The following is a 16,651-nucleotide window of genomic DNA, read 5'->3' as shown; positions in this document are numbered from 1 at the left end:
AAAATGTAAGAAGTTACCAGCCTCTGTTGGCGTCTCCAGATCGAAACAGCACATGTGAAGTCAGGCAGGAAGGAAGCTGAGCGGTTGTCTCTCCTCTCTGTTTATATAGACCTGCCACTTCCTCAGGCTGACCACTCTGGTGCTGCAGCCTGAAGGTAAGATGTTGCAGCTTTCTGCTTTGCACTCTCTAACTCTGCAGTGACCTAGTTCTCAGGCCACAAACCTCTTTCCTTTTCATTTTGAGTAAGCCAGTGATCTCTCAGTTAAGATAAAGCAACAAAGGTGTGGTGATGAGTAAACGTTTTGTAATCGCAGCTCACATTTTCATCATCTTCAAAAGAAAAATCCATAGTGTCTGTGTCTGTGAATGTGTTTCATAAGAAGAACAAGTTTTCCTGTTTTCTGTGAAGTAATTTGTTTACTTCTATGGCATTGTGCTGCACGAGTGTACACTGTTTACATTCTGCATTCTTGTGTCACATGTTTCATTTTGTCTGTGTGGAAGAAATCGGAATTTGTTTCATGTGTAACAGGTTATTACTTTCAAAATTTCAGTTTTGTTCTCTTTAGTGGCACCTTTGGTGATAAGCAGTAATTACAGGTGTGTTTTAGGATTTTACTTCCCAGATAAGTTTCTTTGTTTACCCCATAGACCGTATAAAACATGGATGTAATCTCAGTGACATCATCCCCAGGTTTCTGAAGAGCCAAAATGTCAAATATGACCCACTGGTATTTTTCCAGAATTTGTGCCTCTGCTGGTGCAAGAAGACCACATCCTTATGTCTTACGTTAACTTCCCTAAGGTTCAGGGGGAAAATACATGGTTTGGCGTTACGAAAGAATAAAACAGAAGTACTATCAGACATGAGGTAGTTACATAGGTGACATAAAGTGTGACACATTGAAGTTATGTAGCATTTCATGAATAGACTGACTTTTGATTTCACACAGGATATGAATGGCCGACTCTGGCTCAGAGTCCTGTGTTTGTTTGTCCCATCTAACACCTCTCTCACTCCTGTAAGTGGACCATATCGTTCCTTGCTTTCCCCTTTTCCTTTACTTGTCACTTCCACTTTGGTGCTCTTCATACTTACTACAGCCACTAGAGGCTACACATGTGAATATGGGGTCTTTTAAGCTGCTCTACAAACGACACGTGGGGTTGTTTTTTGGTGGAGAACAGTCTGAAAAATGAATTAAAGGGGAAATTAGTTAAAGTGACCCAAACTGTTTTTAGTACCAGGCTGTAAATGTGTTTACTTGTGCTGTGAAGTTGAGCATTTTAACATAGGTGTCTATGAGGAGTGACTCGCTTTTGGAGCCAGCCTCAAGTGGCCATTCAAGGAACTGCAGCTTTTGGCACTTCTGCGTTAGCACTGCCACTTCATTTGGCATCATGAACCATTTACTTGCAGTGCTAGCAGGGACCAGAAAAAACAACACCGAATGTCTCCACAGACACCCCGTATATAATAATGCAAAAGCAACTGCTTTCACACATGGTCACAGACTTTTATTTTAGATGTAAACCTTTTTTTATTATTACTTTTAGTCTTGTATGAATGTTGGAGCTCTGTTTTCCTCTTTCAGATGTACGTTTAATTTCCACTACAGTGTAAATGAAACATAGAATCTATCCATCTTGTCACAAGTGAGTTTCTTTGAAACTCCAACTTGACTGTGAACTAGCTGACGTGACATTTAAGTGACTGTGGACAACTGGGTAAAACATGAGCTGTTGAAAACTATTTGGAAATGCTTAGAAACTGCATAGTTTCAAAACTACACAGATGTCAACACTGTGCAGATGAATTCCTGTGAGACAGGTCATTCTGTCTTAAACATGAAGGATCCACAGTTAGAGTGTCAGCTTGTGGTGTGAGAGTAAACTCGCTGGGTTTTATTTGGAATCTGCTTGTGGGGACGAGTCTGGCTGCCAGAGTCGACTTGAGGCACGCAGTCACTCACACAGGTCTTCCAGGAAACTCTCAGAGACCATCTGACTGGTTTGGTCTATCTCACGGCTTTAAGTCTCCATATTTGGGTCCCCTTGTAATCAGGTGTCCTTTACTGTCACTGCTGCTGTGGGCTGATGAGCATCCACCTTCTCTTCTCGGATTTTAACTCACAGTTACCACTAAACCACGGCCAACCGGAATCATTTTAGTAAAGGCGAGTGTGAAATGACTTGCACTGACGTGATGATGATCGAGCAAAAACCCTCTCATCAAACTGTCAAAGTGAGAGCTGATGTTTCTTCAAAAATGAGGAATCGAATCTCAGGCGGGGGTGAAGAAACGTCCGCTGCACCTTCCTCTCGTAGCGTGTTTTACATGTTGGCTCATTTATATTTACAGCTAGAGAGAATCCCTTCAGGCACGCTGCACGTCAGCAGAGGACAGATAACAGCTGTGTCCTGTGGGCCATGAGGCATAATTACAGCTGATTGTTTTCTCTGGCCTCCTGGCAGCTCTGGATAGTAACAAGGACAGGCTCTTATCTACCAACGCAGGCTGGCATCCAGCTATTCAACAGGCCACTTCCTCTCTGCTCTGCTCCTCACGCCGCAGTCTGCTGCTGGAGAGAAAAGTCTAAATAGAGTAATTTATATGCAAAATTAAATACATGTATACATACAAATATATATTATAAATAAGTGAAATATGGAAAAGAAGTATAGTTTTTCTTTTTTCTTTTATTTCTCTATATATGTCCACATTAATAACTTTATTCCTTTTAATATTTCCAACATTCTTTTTTATTTATTTCTTTATTTATTCATTTTTATATTACCAAACATTTTCTTTATTTTTTTGACATTTATTTTCTTTATTTTTTAAGTCTATTCTTTTTTATGGCACACGCTACAAGAAAGTAATTGACTAAATAAAATACAAAAGAATAGACTTTAAAATGAAATACATGTATATTTAAAAATATATATATAAATAAATATATTAAATATGGAAATAAGTAGAAATGCTTATAATTATTATTATTATATTATTCTTTATATTTTCGTCATTCTTTTTTATTCTTATTTTTTCACAAATTTTTACATTTATTTTATGTAGTCGATTCATTTTTTATTGCACTCGTATGACTCATACAAAACAAACCCCAAATATATTCCCAAAATGTTGAGCTTCAGGTGGTAGCTTTCTTTTTGAAATTTATATTTAGTCATTTGATTAAGATTTGATTGAGTCTACTGACCTGCAAATAAAAACTAGAACTAGAACATAGACGCACGTCAGACATCAATAATGCAAGGGTTGGCATTTGGTTTGTTTTGCAGCATCAGTGCAGTATCACTGCTCTTCCTGCAGCTGAGGCAGCTGGTGGTTTGCCAGGAGAGCGGCTGAATGATGGTGAAAAAAAAAATCATCTGCCGCTGACAAAGGAGGGGACAATGAGGACATGAGCAGTCTGAGGAAATCAGGATTTGAAGCTTAAAAATATTGTGTGTGGTTTGTTTAATCTAAGAGGGCCTGAGGCTCCTCCAGCTGACCACCTGCGTCACCATGGTCGCAGACTTGTTCCCTCGCCTTTAGAGAAAAGAATATTCAAAGAGGGTTTTTCCACATTTTAATCATCCAAGTGGAAACGTTACAACTGTCTACGCAGGAGGTCTGTATCTGGCTCTGACGTGGACGGGGACTCCGTGGAGATCACAATCAGGAGAAGGGGGATCTTACAAGCACATTGCTCAGAATAACCATCACTATCTCAACTCTTTCTCTTTTTTTTAAAGCTCCAGAGAATGACAGAGGAGGAGGTGTGTGTGTCCAGTAAGGGGGAGGGTCTAAGAGGAGAGGAGGAGGAGACAGGAACAAAACAGAAGAGAGTGCAGCAGAGACAGACAGAGAGAAGTGGAGCAGCAGAGAGAGTGACACACTGCTCGTTAAACATGGATTTAAGTTTGCTTCAAGCTCTGGAGAGAGAAAGAGTCCTTGAGGTTCTACGGAGAGACAAACAGCTGCGTATCATCGAGGAGGACAGGATCAGGTGAGTCTGTCATACTTTCATACAAACATGCTGAGAGGAGGATTTACTATCTTCTTTCAATATGAGACCAGCAACAAACAAGGTTAACAGAGAGTAATCATAATATCGTTAAAAATAGGATTTTTATTGATTTTTCTGTAATCAAAAATCACTTCATTTATGGTTCCTACTGTGTCTTTTAGTATGTTAAAATCTGATATTAAATTGTAAAAATATGTCAGTTTAAAAGGATTTTTAACACTTTGCAAGTTAACTTAAATATAAGTTGTATCTAGTCATGAGAGTACAATAAAAAATCTGTGAAATAATAAGAAATTAAATGTGGAAATATAAAGAAAAAATTATAATAGAGGAGAGAAGAAAAATGTGAAAATAAAAAAACTGTAAATCACTCACAGTAAATTAAAAATTAAAAATGTACATATATACAGAAAAAACAAGTTATGTAAATGCATTTATGATATTTTTTTAAATAAATAAAATGCTTATAATTATTATTTTTTAATTTCATTTTTCTATATAAGTATTTATTACTATATTTCCACATTTTTATTTACTCAAATACATATTCATTGATTTATTCCTCTTTGTTTGCCACATTCTTTTATTTTTTTCCTAAATATATTCCTTTTTTGCCACAATTTTTAATTGTCTATTCATTTTTTCACATTTATTTCCTGATTCTTTCAAGAGTCTTGTCTTTGTTGTGACACTTGTGTGACCCCAGAAAGTTTTTCTATGAAAATAGTTTAAAGAAGTTTGTGATTCCCTCCTTTTCCATCTCAGGAGGATGAAACATGAGCTCCAGGAGCTTCGGAGGAGAGGTGCCAAGAGTTTCGCCCGGCAGTACGGCGAGCGGACCTGCGCCCGCTGCCAGAGGCCCCTGGGAAAGTTGTGGAACTCGGGCGCCGTCTGCCACGGCTGCAGCCACCGCATCTGCAGCAAGTGCCGCGTGGGCGTGGGAGCTGCGGACTGGAAGTGCACGGTGTGCCACGCCTACAGGTAGAGTACAGAGCTACACCACCTGAGAAACACCTGAGTACAATCACAGCACAGAGATGAGGCTGAGGGTTCATGCTGAGGACTTTTAAACTCACTTTCTGGTCTTAACTGATATTTTATGTCAACTCTTGTTTGGCCCCTTTAAATTTAAAAATGTGTAATTTCCTTTAAAGCGTCTCTTAAAGTGTTTTTTTATTATAATATTGTATCAAGAAAGATGTCGACGTCACCTGAACCTCACCTGAATCACCAGCTTCTTTCAGCTTTAAGAGGCTTTTTACTGACTTTAGCACTTCGACCTGCAGCTTTAATATTTTGGTTCGCTCTCATTGCTCTCATTGCTCTCATTGCTTGTTATTTTCAGCAGAAAATCTCTTAAAATCTCACTGTACACTACCTGCTCAGCTCCAAAAAGCAGACAGACACAATAGACAAAGGGATATTTCACATACAAGTTGGTGGAAACCAAAAACAGAGCTAAAAGAGAGAGATTGTTGGACTCACATTCATAAGGTCTTGACTCTAAATTAAAGTTAATGTTGCTTTGAATCTTCTGGATGTGTAAATAAGCAACTGTTTTCTAAAACGTTTGCTATGTGAAATTGGAAGTGCTTACATGCCAATAGCCAAATCTTGCTGCAATTTCTGCTGGTTTTATATGTAGTTTTATATGTTTTATATACAGAACTGTGCAGTGTCCGTAAAAAAACATGCATTTTTAAAGAACTTCTTCCACTTGACACTTCATTAGCTCTGCAGCAATACGCCTGCAAAGTGTGAAGTCAGTCGGATGAACAGCTGTTGAGAAAATCGATGGACAAACAGACAAAAACTCAATTTTACGGAGATTTATCTTTCACTTCTCTCAAATGTAAAACGTAAAATATCTCCAACAAAAATAAAACTCATGCTTAGCGAAAGAGAGGCAGAAAACCTTAACCCAAACCAGACCTGAAAATAATAGTATAGCGAGGTACTGGAATAGCTTTACTTGCTGCCTCTTCTTTCTCAGTATGAATAAGTAAACATGAGAGCTAATAATGTGTTTCTCTGCTGCACAGGGAGGTGAAGTTCAGGTCTGGAGAGTGGTTCACGGAGGAGAGGGCAAAGAGATTTCCAGTCACCACAGGTTTGTTACCTTTTTGTAAATTCATCCTCATGAATCATTAACACTCCCCAGATATCATCCAGTTTAGCTACATTGATATATTAAATATAAATGATGTAAGTTGTGTTTGTTAAAGCCATTTGCTTTTAAATTTGGGGGTAAAAGTAACTGAATTATCCAGTATTTACAGGGTAGATAAGTATTACACAAGGCAGAATGGTAATATTTATACATATTATATTGTATTTTATGCTCCAGTGTTTTTAATATTTAAGTAATTGCTCATTTTGGCCACATAAGTGACTATTTATGGATTTTCAAACTGTAAAAACAGTCAAAATTAATCATATTTGATGTCACTGTCGTAAAAATTGTCCTCCACTAATTTCTTTGATTTGAACTTGTTTTTATGCCACGTTTCATCATATATTTATGTTCTTTTCAGACAAATATGAGATGGTTGGGGAGAAGCTATTAAATACCTACAATGTGCTGAGGTACGTGGAATCTCAACATGCTTGTTTTGAATGTTTAAATGAAATATTTGAACATAAAACTCAAAGTAGCATGTTTTTTTTCTTTGTTTTTTTCACAGTTATATATCAGTCGTGCCTCCCACCCCTCCACCCCACTTGGATTATCCGTTTCTGAGCAGATCTGGGGTAAAATACTGACATATTTCCAGCATTATTTAACAGTAAAAGTATGAATAGAGCACCAATTAATGTTGTTCTCATCTGCAGGATTTGAAAAACTCAAAACCTTTTACCAAATCAGTGGAGGATCTGATGGTTTCCTTCACCTCTCATATCAGAAGTAAGTTCATGCACGGTTAAAGACGTTTTCTTATCAGGTAAACAGTCGACTCTTACAAGGAATCCTCATTGTGCATCTTTGCAATTTGCAGAATTAGCAACATCACTTCCTGTTGATGTTATCACAACACAATCTGATGAGCTGAATATATACGCAGTAATAACCACAAAGGAAATGTGCCTGAAATAACATTATGCAATTTAAAAAAAATACCCTTGTACTTGCAGAAATTGCAAAACATGATGGGCACAGACAGCAACGACATGTTGCAAAATTGAGCATGTTTTATTTACTCTGTTTTGTTTTCTGAGATTTGAAACGTCTGACATCTCGTTTCTCATTGCAGAGATTTCCACCTCTCAGAATGACGTGCGAGGAGACCTGCTGAGTGTCGAAGGCAGACGGAGAGGGTCAGGCTTCAAATACAGCAGCCAGAAGAGTCTTTCTGACACAGACATCAACAAATCCAGCCATGTAAGAGAGCAGAAACACAACAAAAATCTTCTCTCCCACTATCTCAGAGTGTGCAGGTCCACCTTCACTGGGAAAGTAAAGTCTTGTAAAGAAGAAGTAGTTGCAACAAACGCAGCTCAGATACTTCATATGCTGCACACTTGTTCAGCCTGAGCTGAGGTGGACTTTACTGAAGGTTTTATAATCACAATGGTCTGATGGGAACACTGAACAAGGCCATTAGCTTCTGTGTCACTAGTGAAGACCAGATGAAGCTTCATGAACTATTAGTCGTGTTTCTATCAACACATTTCTATGTGCATTTTGAAGATTTGCATGAGAAAAGCTTAATAGATACACCAAAATATGATAAAACTTTTGAAAAATATAAAAGGTTGAGGTGTTTTTTGTCTTTTTCTAAAAATAGTTAATGCACTAAACAGGAGATGGAAACGCATTCGACAAATAAGTTCTGATGTAGCAAAAATGTAACTCACATGACTGATCAGCTGTTTCCTCTCTGACATGAAAAAACAATTATAAGTTGCCCAATTCCTGAAGACTTCTCTTAATTTTCTCTCGTTTGTGGCCAAATTCGTCCGATTAGCAACCTCTTTTTTTGTTTTGTTTTTCTCTCGTGTAATCTCTACTTCCTCTACTGTTTACTGACGGATTAGCCTACATCGATACATTACACTGCCATCTTCTGGCCAAAGTACGTTTATGCAGCTTTGTTTATTTGCTCTAAACCAGTTGATGGAAACGCCACTAATTCCCATTTTCTTTAGTTTCAAAAATTTGCTTGGAAATACAGCTACTGTCTTTATTTTCTAAACCCACCAGAAGGCCCTTTCTGTTCAGCAAAGGGTTGAAAGCACATTGAATCATTCCTTGAAACATTTTCTTTAAACAAATACAACTAATTGCATAAGAAGCTTCATCTGGACATCACTACTTCTGGCTCTTTAAACTCCTTTAAAAACAATCACTTGCAACAATGGCAGCTCCCTCGGCTTCTTTTAATGTTGAAATTTTTTTTCACAATCCTAATGGGCTGATGAGACCTCTGAACAAGGCCATTAAAAGAGTTTATAGTAATATAAGACCTTTTACTTGACTCACTGGTGTTAACAGGGAATAACTATTACTGAAGAGATCACCCTGCTTCTTTTTCCAGCTCTTCAAAGGCCCGAGTCTCCCAAACCTGTTTAAGAAAAGCAAAGACAGCGACCAGGAGGGCTCGTCCACTGGGCCGGAAGAAGAAACGTCCTTCGGTTCTGAGTACTCAGGAGGAAAGAGAGTGAGTAAAAACTGATGATAAGAGATAAAAAAAAAAACCCAAGTGACATCCTGTGACGTCTGTAACATCACACCCTAGATTGAGATCATCTCAACCTCTTAGCTCATAAACAAAACCCCCTCTTTGATCTGCAAAGAGTGTCTTCCTGCCATTTTAAACACATCTTTTTTTCCATGGATGAATTTGTAATCGGTTCCACAGGGTCTAACTCAAAAAGTGACACCAAGAAAAAACACACATAACAATTATAACAAGAGGCTACATGGCCACAAACATGTAGAAATTGATACAAAAGGACCACAGAGAGACATTAAATGACTGAAAATGGATAAGAAATTATCAAAAGCATGCACATACTGATTGCAAACCATCCAAAATGACTAAAAGAGACAAAAAAACTTATCACAAAGAAATTTTGAATTGATACAAAACAACTAAAAGTAGATATAAATGGACCTGCAACAATAACAGAGATGAAACATTACTATAAAGTAACACAAAAAACATCTTGCTTAAAATGTCTACAAACATACACATAAATGTCCATAACACACACAAAGGGACATCTGCAAACGTTAAATGATTGAAAATAGATACGAAACTATTATAAAGATGCAAAATGACTTAAAGACACAAAAGGATCACAAAAAATGACTTCAAAATACATGCAAAATGACTTAAAGTAGATAGAAAAACAATCACAGAAATGCAATATTACATAAAGAAACACAAAAAATAAAAATTACTGCAAAGAAATGCAGATTTACCACAAAAAGCCTCCATGAAAAGGACCACAAAGAGATGTTAAATGACTCAAATGATTAAAAAAAACATGCACATACTGACTGCAAATGACCCAAAATGACTAAAACAATCACAAAGACATTAATTGACTTAAAATAGACACAAAACAATCACAGAGATGCAACATTACTATAAAAAAAACACAAAATGACAAAAAAAAACAACAATGCAACACGATCCCAAAGACAGGCAGAATTAGCCTCCTAAAAATAGATGAAAAATGACTAAGAGAGACCCAAAAAGACCCAAAACAACTACAAGAAGATCTAGAATTACTTAAAATAACTCTTAAACAGTCATACAGACATGCAAAATGAATTAAAATATATGCAGAACAATCAGAGTGATGCAACATTACTATAAAGAAAAAAATACAAAAAAACAATGCAACACAATGGCGACACACAGGCAAAATTAGCCTCCTAAATGAAAAATGTCTAAAAGAGACTTTAAAAGACCCAAAATAAATTTAAAATAGTTAAAAGTGGATGTAAAACAACTACAAGAAGACATAAAATTACTTAGAAGACATGCAAAATGACTAAAAATATATGCAAAAAAATCAGAGTGATGCAACATTACTGTAAAGAAACACAAAATTCCCCCCCAAAAAACAATACAACGCGATCCCAAAGAGAGGCAAAATTAGCCTCCTAAAACTTGATGCAAAATGACTTAAAGTAGACTCCTTGAGACTCTTTGAGTCCAGGTGTCTTGCTCCTTTGTAGACGGGGTGGGGGACCTTCTACATGTCTGTGTCCTGGGGTCCATTGTCTCATAATCCGTGCTTGCTCTGACCTCCTCAGGGCAGCAGCAGCAGCAGCATCAGCACAGACTGCAGCCTGTTCGAGAGCATCAGCGTGGCAGGAGAGCTGGAGCTCGCTCTGACCTACAACAGCGACACTTCCTGTCTGGAGGTCACGGTCAGCGCCTGCAGGAACCTCACGTACGGAGACGCCAGGAGGAAGAAGTGTCACCCGTAAGGATAATAAATATAACCTCTGTGACCCCGTTTTATTGTGTGATTGTCCATCTTAACCTCAGCATCCTGTTATTTCTGTGTGCAGATACGTTAAGCTCCACATGCTGCCGGGGAGGAGCGGCAAAATGAAGACGGCAGTCAAGAAAAACAAAACGGATCCGGTTTATAATGAGGTTTTAAAGGTAAAAAGGAAAATGTTTTGAGTTCAAATCAATGGGGTGTCCTATCAGGCTCAAACTAAACAAAGTTTGCTTTGCTCTCAACAGTTTCACATAGAGCGCCACCTGCTGTTAGGAAAGAGGCTGCAGGCATCTGTGTGGCATTCAGGGACCCTAAGGAGGAAGGTGTTCCTCGGCGAGGTCCTGGTCCCACTGGACGGCTGGAGGTTCGAGGACAAACACTCCCAGCGCTTCAACTGGTACCCACTGTGTCCCAAGGTAAACCTGCTTCAGGTGTTTACAGAACATCTATTGTTATTAACAGAGTTTTTAGCAGAACACTTTTATTTGATTCCAGCAGCTTTTACATCAAAATGTGCTTTTTTCATACTTTGATTTTCTTTTTTCGTACTACTGCTTTATTACAAAGCAAATAGTGTGCAATATATTTATTTTATGTGCAATAACTCCCATTATATCCCTAAATATCCCCACCTGCTGCTCCCCCTTCATCTTCTTGTGCAATTTATACGTTTTCTTATTTTTTTTTCCAATGTTTAAATTATTGTATTCTGTTGCACTAAAACGAGAGCTGCTCTTTTTCATTTCTGACAAATAAAACTATTCTATTCTATTCTATTTCATAATGTCATTTTTATTTAGATTATAAAGTAAAAATATAAAATAAAAAATATAAAAACTTTATTTTTCTTGGATGCCTCCATGGTAAATACAGGTTAAAGGCATTTTAGCAATTTATTTCAATATATAATATGATATAATTTATATACAAATATATAAAAAAAAAAATTATATTTTATATTCAATGTGTATTTATTTGTTTTGTCAATCAATTTATCAAAGCATATTTTGATTTAATTTAATTTATTTCAATAATTGTAAATAAAATTACTTTATAATAATGGATTACCTCACAATTTTGTGGTTATATTATACATTTTGTTTGTATATTTTTTATTTTATTAAAAGTGAACACATTTATGCTCTATAGTTTTGTTTTAAAGTTGCATGTGAGCTCATTCTTTCTCCGGTCTCTGTCTCTGTGTGCATCAGGCTGAGAGTCCAGAGGGCGGTGCTGTGGAGCAGGACGGAGCAGAACCGCTCAGACTCAAGCTGAACTCCAACAACCAGGGTGAGCTCCTGCAGCTCAGCTCCCTTAAAAGTCTGCAAGAAAACAACACGCGTCGATACATAATTTAATTTTAATGTATTGTTCTGCATTTTTGCGCAAGAAAACTTCTGTCCGTCTTCTGGTTATCTTTAATGTTCACCAGGTCTTGGAAATGGATAATATTGGATTTGCTGATTTGTACAAAAGCACTACATCATGTTTAACTTGCTTTTTTTGTTAATTTATTAAAAAAAATTTAATCTTATTTTGACCCTTACTTTCTCAAATGACATGAAGCTTTATTTATATATTTTTTGTATTGTATGTATAATTGGGCTTTTCAAATAAAATGTATTAAAGTTGACTTGAGATGCAAGAATTTCATCCACCAACAATGTTTTATTGTTTATAAAAGCAACAAGAATCGACTAAGATAAGAATACCACAGCTCTTAATACATATCAGCTAATAAATAAAAGACATGTACTGTAGTTTTTTATGATAAATACATGAATTTTAACAGTCTAATAAACCCCCAAATCATTAAAGTACATTATAAAGTATCTTATGGTAAGTAAGTATCTTATGGTGTAGTCACAAAGATAAAATGACAATAAATTAAAGCTCACATTTTAAGTTTTACTTTACGAGACATTAATTGTGAACCAGTTGTGGACAAAATACTCAGAAAGACACGAGTACTTAAACAAAAGTAGCAAAAATACAGTGCTACAGATAAAACAATATTTCACTCAAGTAATAAAGTATTAAAGTAAAAGTACTTTAATAGGAAAATGGTCCCTTAGAGTCAGTTATATTACTTTATGTATATCATATTATTTAGATATTTTGACTGAATATTGCACATTTTAACTACTTAAATGCTCTTAAACTACCAACTCAATTATTCTCAACAGACTATAATTGACCCATTTTAAGCATTTTTAGGCATTTTAAAATTTGACCATTTTTGACAAAAAATCAGCATACTATAGTATGTAATACTATTTTTTTGAGGGGTGGTTTTTGACATCTCATAATATGGTGTTTTTTCGCTTCTTTTTTTTTTGACAAACTATACTACTACATGTATCAAGACCTAAATTTCAGATTAAATTATAGTACAGCATCATATAGTTATATTATATATATATATGCGTCATATAAATAGTTTTCTTCGTAAAAATCTTAATCTAAAAAGTAACTAAAGTCGTAAAAAGTAAAATATTTCTCTCTAAAATGCAGTCAAGAACAAGAATAAAGTAGCATTTAAATACTGAAGTAAAATCACCCCTAAAATTGTGCTTAAGTACAGTATGAGTGTAAAAGTATTCAGTTATTTTCCACCCCCGTTGAAACAATGTTAAAAAGAAACAAAAGTATCCCTGTTTGAGCACTAGAGGTCAGAAGAACGTAGTTTTTGGACACTTCAGGTCCGCCACATGGCAATGATCGACTAACTGTCCTTATCACAGCTGCCAAACACCTTCCCATTAATGCAAACACAGGTCAGGACACATGCGTCAGAGTGTCAACACACCTCATTGTGGCTTTGTGTGTGTGTCTCAGTGTGTGCAGGCCTGCGAGGTGTGTAATGTGTGTTCTGGTGTGTGTTTAATGAATGCATTAAAGAGTGTTTAATAGGCGTGAGGGTGTGTTTATATAGATGTTTGTGTGTGTGTTTGTTGTGTTTAGGTGTCTGACTCTGGTAGCAGGAAGAGAGATCATCCAGATGAAGCTCAGGGCGGCCTGGTGGCCTGAGGGACCCCTAAGGAGGGGCTCCAACAGACCCTGGTAACTTCATTTATCACATACTAAACAACTAACAGTCTGCTACATCTTTATATTTACATTTATACAACTAAAAAGGTTTAAAACAAACAATAAATTGGTTTTCAAAGCACAAAAAGGGACTAAACTATTATCACTGTAATAACTAAATAGCAGTCAATGACTGACACTCATATCATTAGTAAATGGACAGTAGATTTTCTAATGAAGTCCGTGACATGCTGCTGAAAGTCTCACTACTTCCCAAATACATGCATTTTCACTAAAAATCTATTTAGGTCCATTAGGTTGAATACTGGTTAAAGGCATCAAATTTAATTTTATTTACTTTTATTTCATTTTTCATTTTATTATTTTATTATTTCATTTTTTCATTATTTTATTATTTTATTTCTTTATTTATTTTGTGCAGACCAGCCTGTCCTGCTTGATTATATTACATTTATTATATTGTGTGAAAGTTTGAACCAATCACATGCAGAGCCTTGAGCTTGATGTTCAGAGTATCCATTAATCAAATATGTTTTATTTAATTCGCCCTATATTTGGCGTATTGCATCTTTTATGCCACTAGAGGGCAGAGTAGATAGGTAAACCAATTTAAGATTTATTATCCCAAATATCATGTTGGTACGCTGCTTACTTATCATATTGTGGAGTATTTTACTTTTGTTACTTTCATAATTAATTGTTTTTATTTGGCTAGAATTGAAGATGATTCATGTTTTTATAATAATCCTTAAATTACTTATAAACACCAACAAGACCCACAAGTAGAAGAGTTTGAGAGTTTTGGGAAGTTTTAAAATATTGTCCTGTGCGCCCTTTTTTAAAACTTTGAGCACCTGTCCCTTTAATTGCAAGGCCTACATGGAAACTGACTTTTTGATTTAGCTTTGTGAGTGTTTGATTTATAGTTTTTTAGAGAAAATCTAGATTTAGATTTTAGAGAAAACACGTTTGGGAAGTAGTGAGGGCTTACAACACAATCAGTTTGCTTCAAGAAATAAAAAATAAAACGTTGTGAGTAACTGATATACAAATTGTTTTGCAAAAATTCTTAAGGAATTATTGTTTATTGTTGTTGTTGTTTTATCGCATTAACTGTATTTTTCCTGTGAACACAATACTGTTAGCACATTATAACATTCACAAAAAAAATAGCTAATAAAACATTCAGCACACAGATGCAGAGGATGTTATTTTTTTAATTAGAAAAATATATTCACACACTTTGGCTAGTACTGTGTTCGATGCATTTTGGAAAATATCGCAAGAGCTGAAATCAGCTGTCAGTCATACCTGAAAAAAAGATGCTTATGAAGGGTGTGAGAGTGACAAAACATTATTATTGCAGACTGTAAAAACTAAAACAATACACTAAAAGATACAGAAACACTCTGCAGAGTGGTAGCTGCAGAGTTGGTTGGTAATAATTATTTGATCCCTTGTTGATATAAAAATATTGAGATACAGCAGCTTTAAAGCCTGGCTGTAAATAATCAATATACTTGTATAAACAGTTAATACATGAAATAAATAGTTCAATATTTTGTGAAATATTATTCCCTGTTCTTTTTCTTTGTGCTAAGCTAAGAGAACTGGCTGCAGCGTCATATTTACAGAGCAGACATGAAAGATGTCAGGCAAGTTCATTTATACAGCACATTTTAGCAACAAGACGCTTCAGAATGCTTTAGATCAAACAAAATGCAACAACATCACATTATCAAAGAGCCAGAAACAAAATAAAACCAAAATGGAATAAAACAGAATAAAAACAGAACACAGAGTTACAGTGCAGTGTGATAAATTAATCATCATCTGATTTTATTCAAAAGTAGCAGTAAATCTTCTCATCTCATTCTCAAGTATTTCCCAGAATACACAGTTCTTTTAAATTAATATTCTTTTGAATGTGATTAGTTATGTGAATCATTTGTTTAGACAGCTGTTATTTAAGGCTTTTTCATTTGTTTTAACAGAATGCCCTTCTTACAACCACATTATTGTATTTTAAAACAACTGATTAAGCATTTAAAGTATATAATGCTTATTAGTGTAAAATAAAAAAGGTTAAAGTGTGTTATCAGCTGAGCCTTCTCTGCAGCATTCAAGACATCTTTCAAATCCAATTTCCTCCTCGTACTGAAGCTCTGTCAGAGGAGTCAAGCAGCTAAACATCAATGAAAATTAAATTACTGGAGAAAAAGACACTGGGATGATATTTATGACAAATTAAATTTGGAGCCGCACCCGCCACTCGACAGGAAGTGGTTTGACTTATTTGAGAGCGAGCCCTTCAGTGTTTCCTTCTGTACAATGAAGCCTTTCTTGTCTCAGTCTGAGCAGCGTGTGAAAGACGCTCAGTCTCTGGTTTCTGTTGTGGTGGTGATTTCATTGACCTGGAATTCTCCGTTAACCCGTCTTCTGCAGGATCGCCCCAACAGGTGGAGTGACGTCAGCTCTGTTTCCTGCCAACGTCAACATCAGGAGAACGTGACGACATTCAGCTTCTGCCCGACGACAGACTGTAACGTGTTCACAGTGCAGCTTTTATTTATATTGGAAGAACTGTAAACTAGTCATTGTTCGTTCTATTAATGTAGCATGCACATATTTTTGTAAAGAAATGTTTTAATGTATTTATCTGTCAAACTAAATCACTTTATATGGTTAAAGGTATTTAAGTCTAAAGGTTGAACATTCCTCTTTTTGAATTCACTACATGGCCATAAGTGTGTGGACACATTACATACCCAAACATTACTTTCAAGTATTACTTTTTGCCAACATATTATGCTCTAATATGTATCAACAGAGTCATTTTTAAGCATCTCAAAATTTTACTTTTTTTTTGACATCATATAGTATGTCTTGTGTTTGAGCAATTCATTTTTGGACATCCATGGATGTGGGATATGGTGTTTTTTCTTTGCTATTTTTGAACAAACTGTACTACTTCATGTATGAACAGACTATAATTGACCCATTTAAGAATTTTTTGGCATTTTAAAGTTTGACCATTTTTGACAAAAATCGACATGCTATAGTATGACTTCTTTTTGGACATCAAATAATACTGTGTTTT

At 35.8% G+C, this 16,651-nt stretch overlaps 1 protein-coding gene across 1 annotated transcript; it reads left to right on the top strand.

Moving 5' to 3' along the window:
* The first annotated feature begins 30 nt into the window (after positions 1-30).
* On the top strand, positions 31-12,091 carry sytl3 (synaptotagmin-like 3). Its single transcript, XM_059356267.1, has 13 exons — positions 31-155; positions 3,761-4,014; positions 4,801-5,016; positions 6,078-6,145; positions 6,570-6,621; positions 6,720-6,786; positions 6,868-6,940; positions 7,287-7,414; positions 8,571-8,693; positions 10,304-10,476; positions 10,565-10,661; positions 10,746-10,916; positions 11,712-12,091. The coding sequence occupies exons 2-13, from the start codon at positions 3,770-3,772 to the stop codon at positions 11,856-11,858; spliced, it is 1,560 nt and encodes a 519-aa protein (XP_059212250.1). The 5' UTR covers positions 31-155; positions 3,761-3,769; the 3' UTR covers positions 11,859-12,091.
* The last annotated feature ends 4,560 nt before the right edge of the window (positions 12,092-16,651 follow it).

Source organism: Centropristis striata, chromosome 18 (genome assembly GCF_030273125.1).
Source record: "Centropristis striata isolate RG_2023a ecotype Rhode Island chromosome 18, C.striata_1.0, whole genome shotgun sequence".
Taxonomy (NCBI): domain Eukaryota; kingdom Metazoa; phylum Chordata; class Actinopteri; order Perciformes; family Serranidae; genus Centropristis; species Centropristis striata.
The sequence above is the reverse complement of the archived record's forward strand: the minus strand, read 5'-3'. Positions and strand labels throughout refer to the sequence as shown.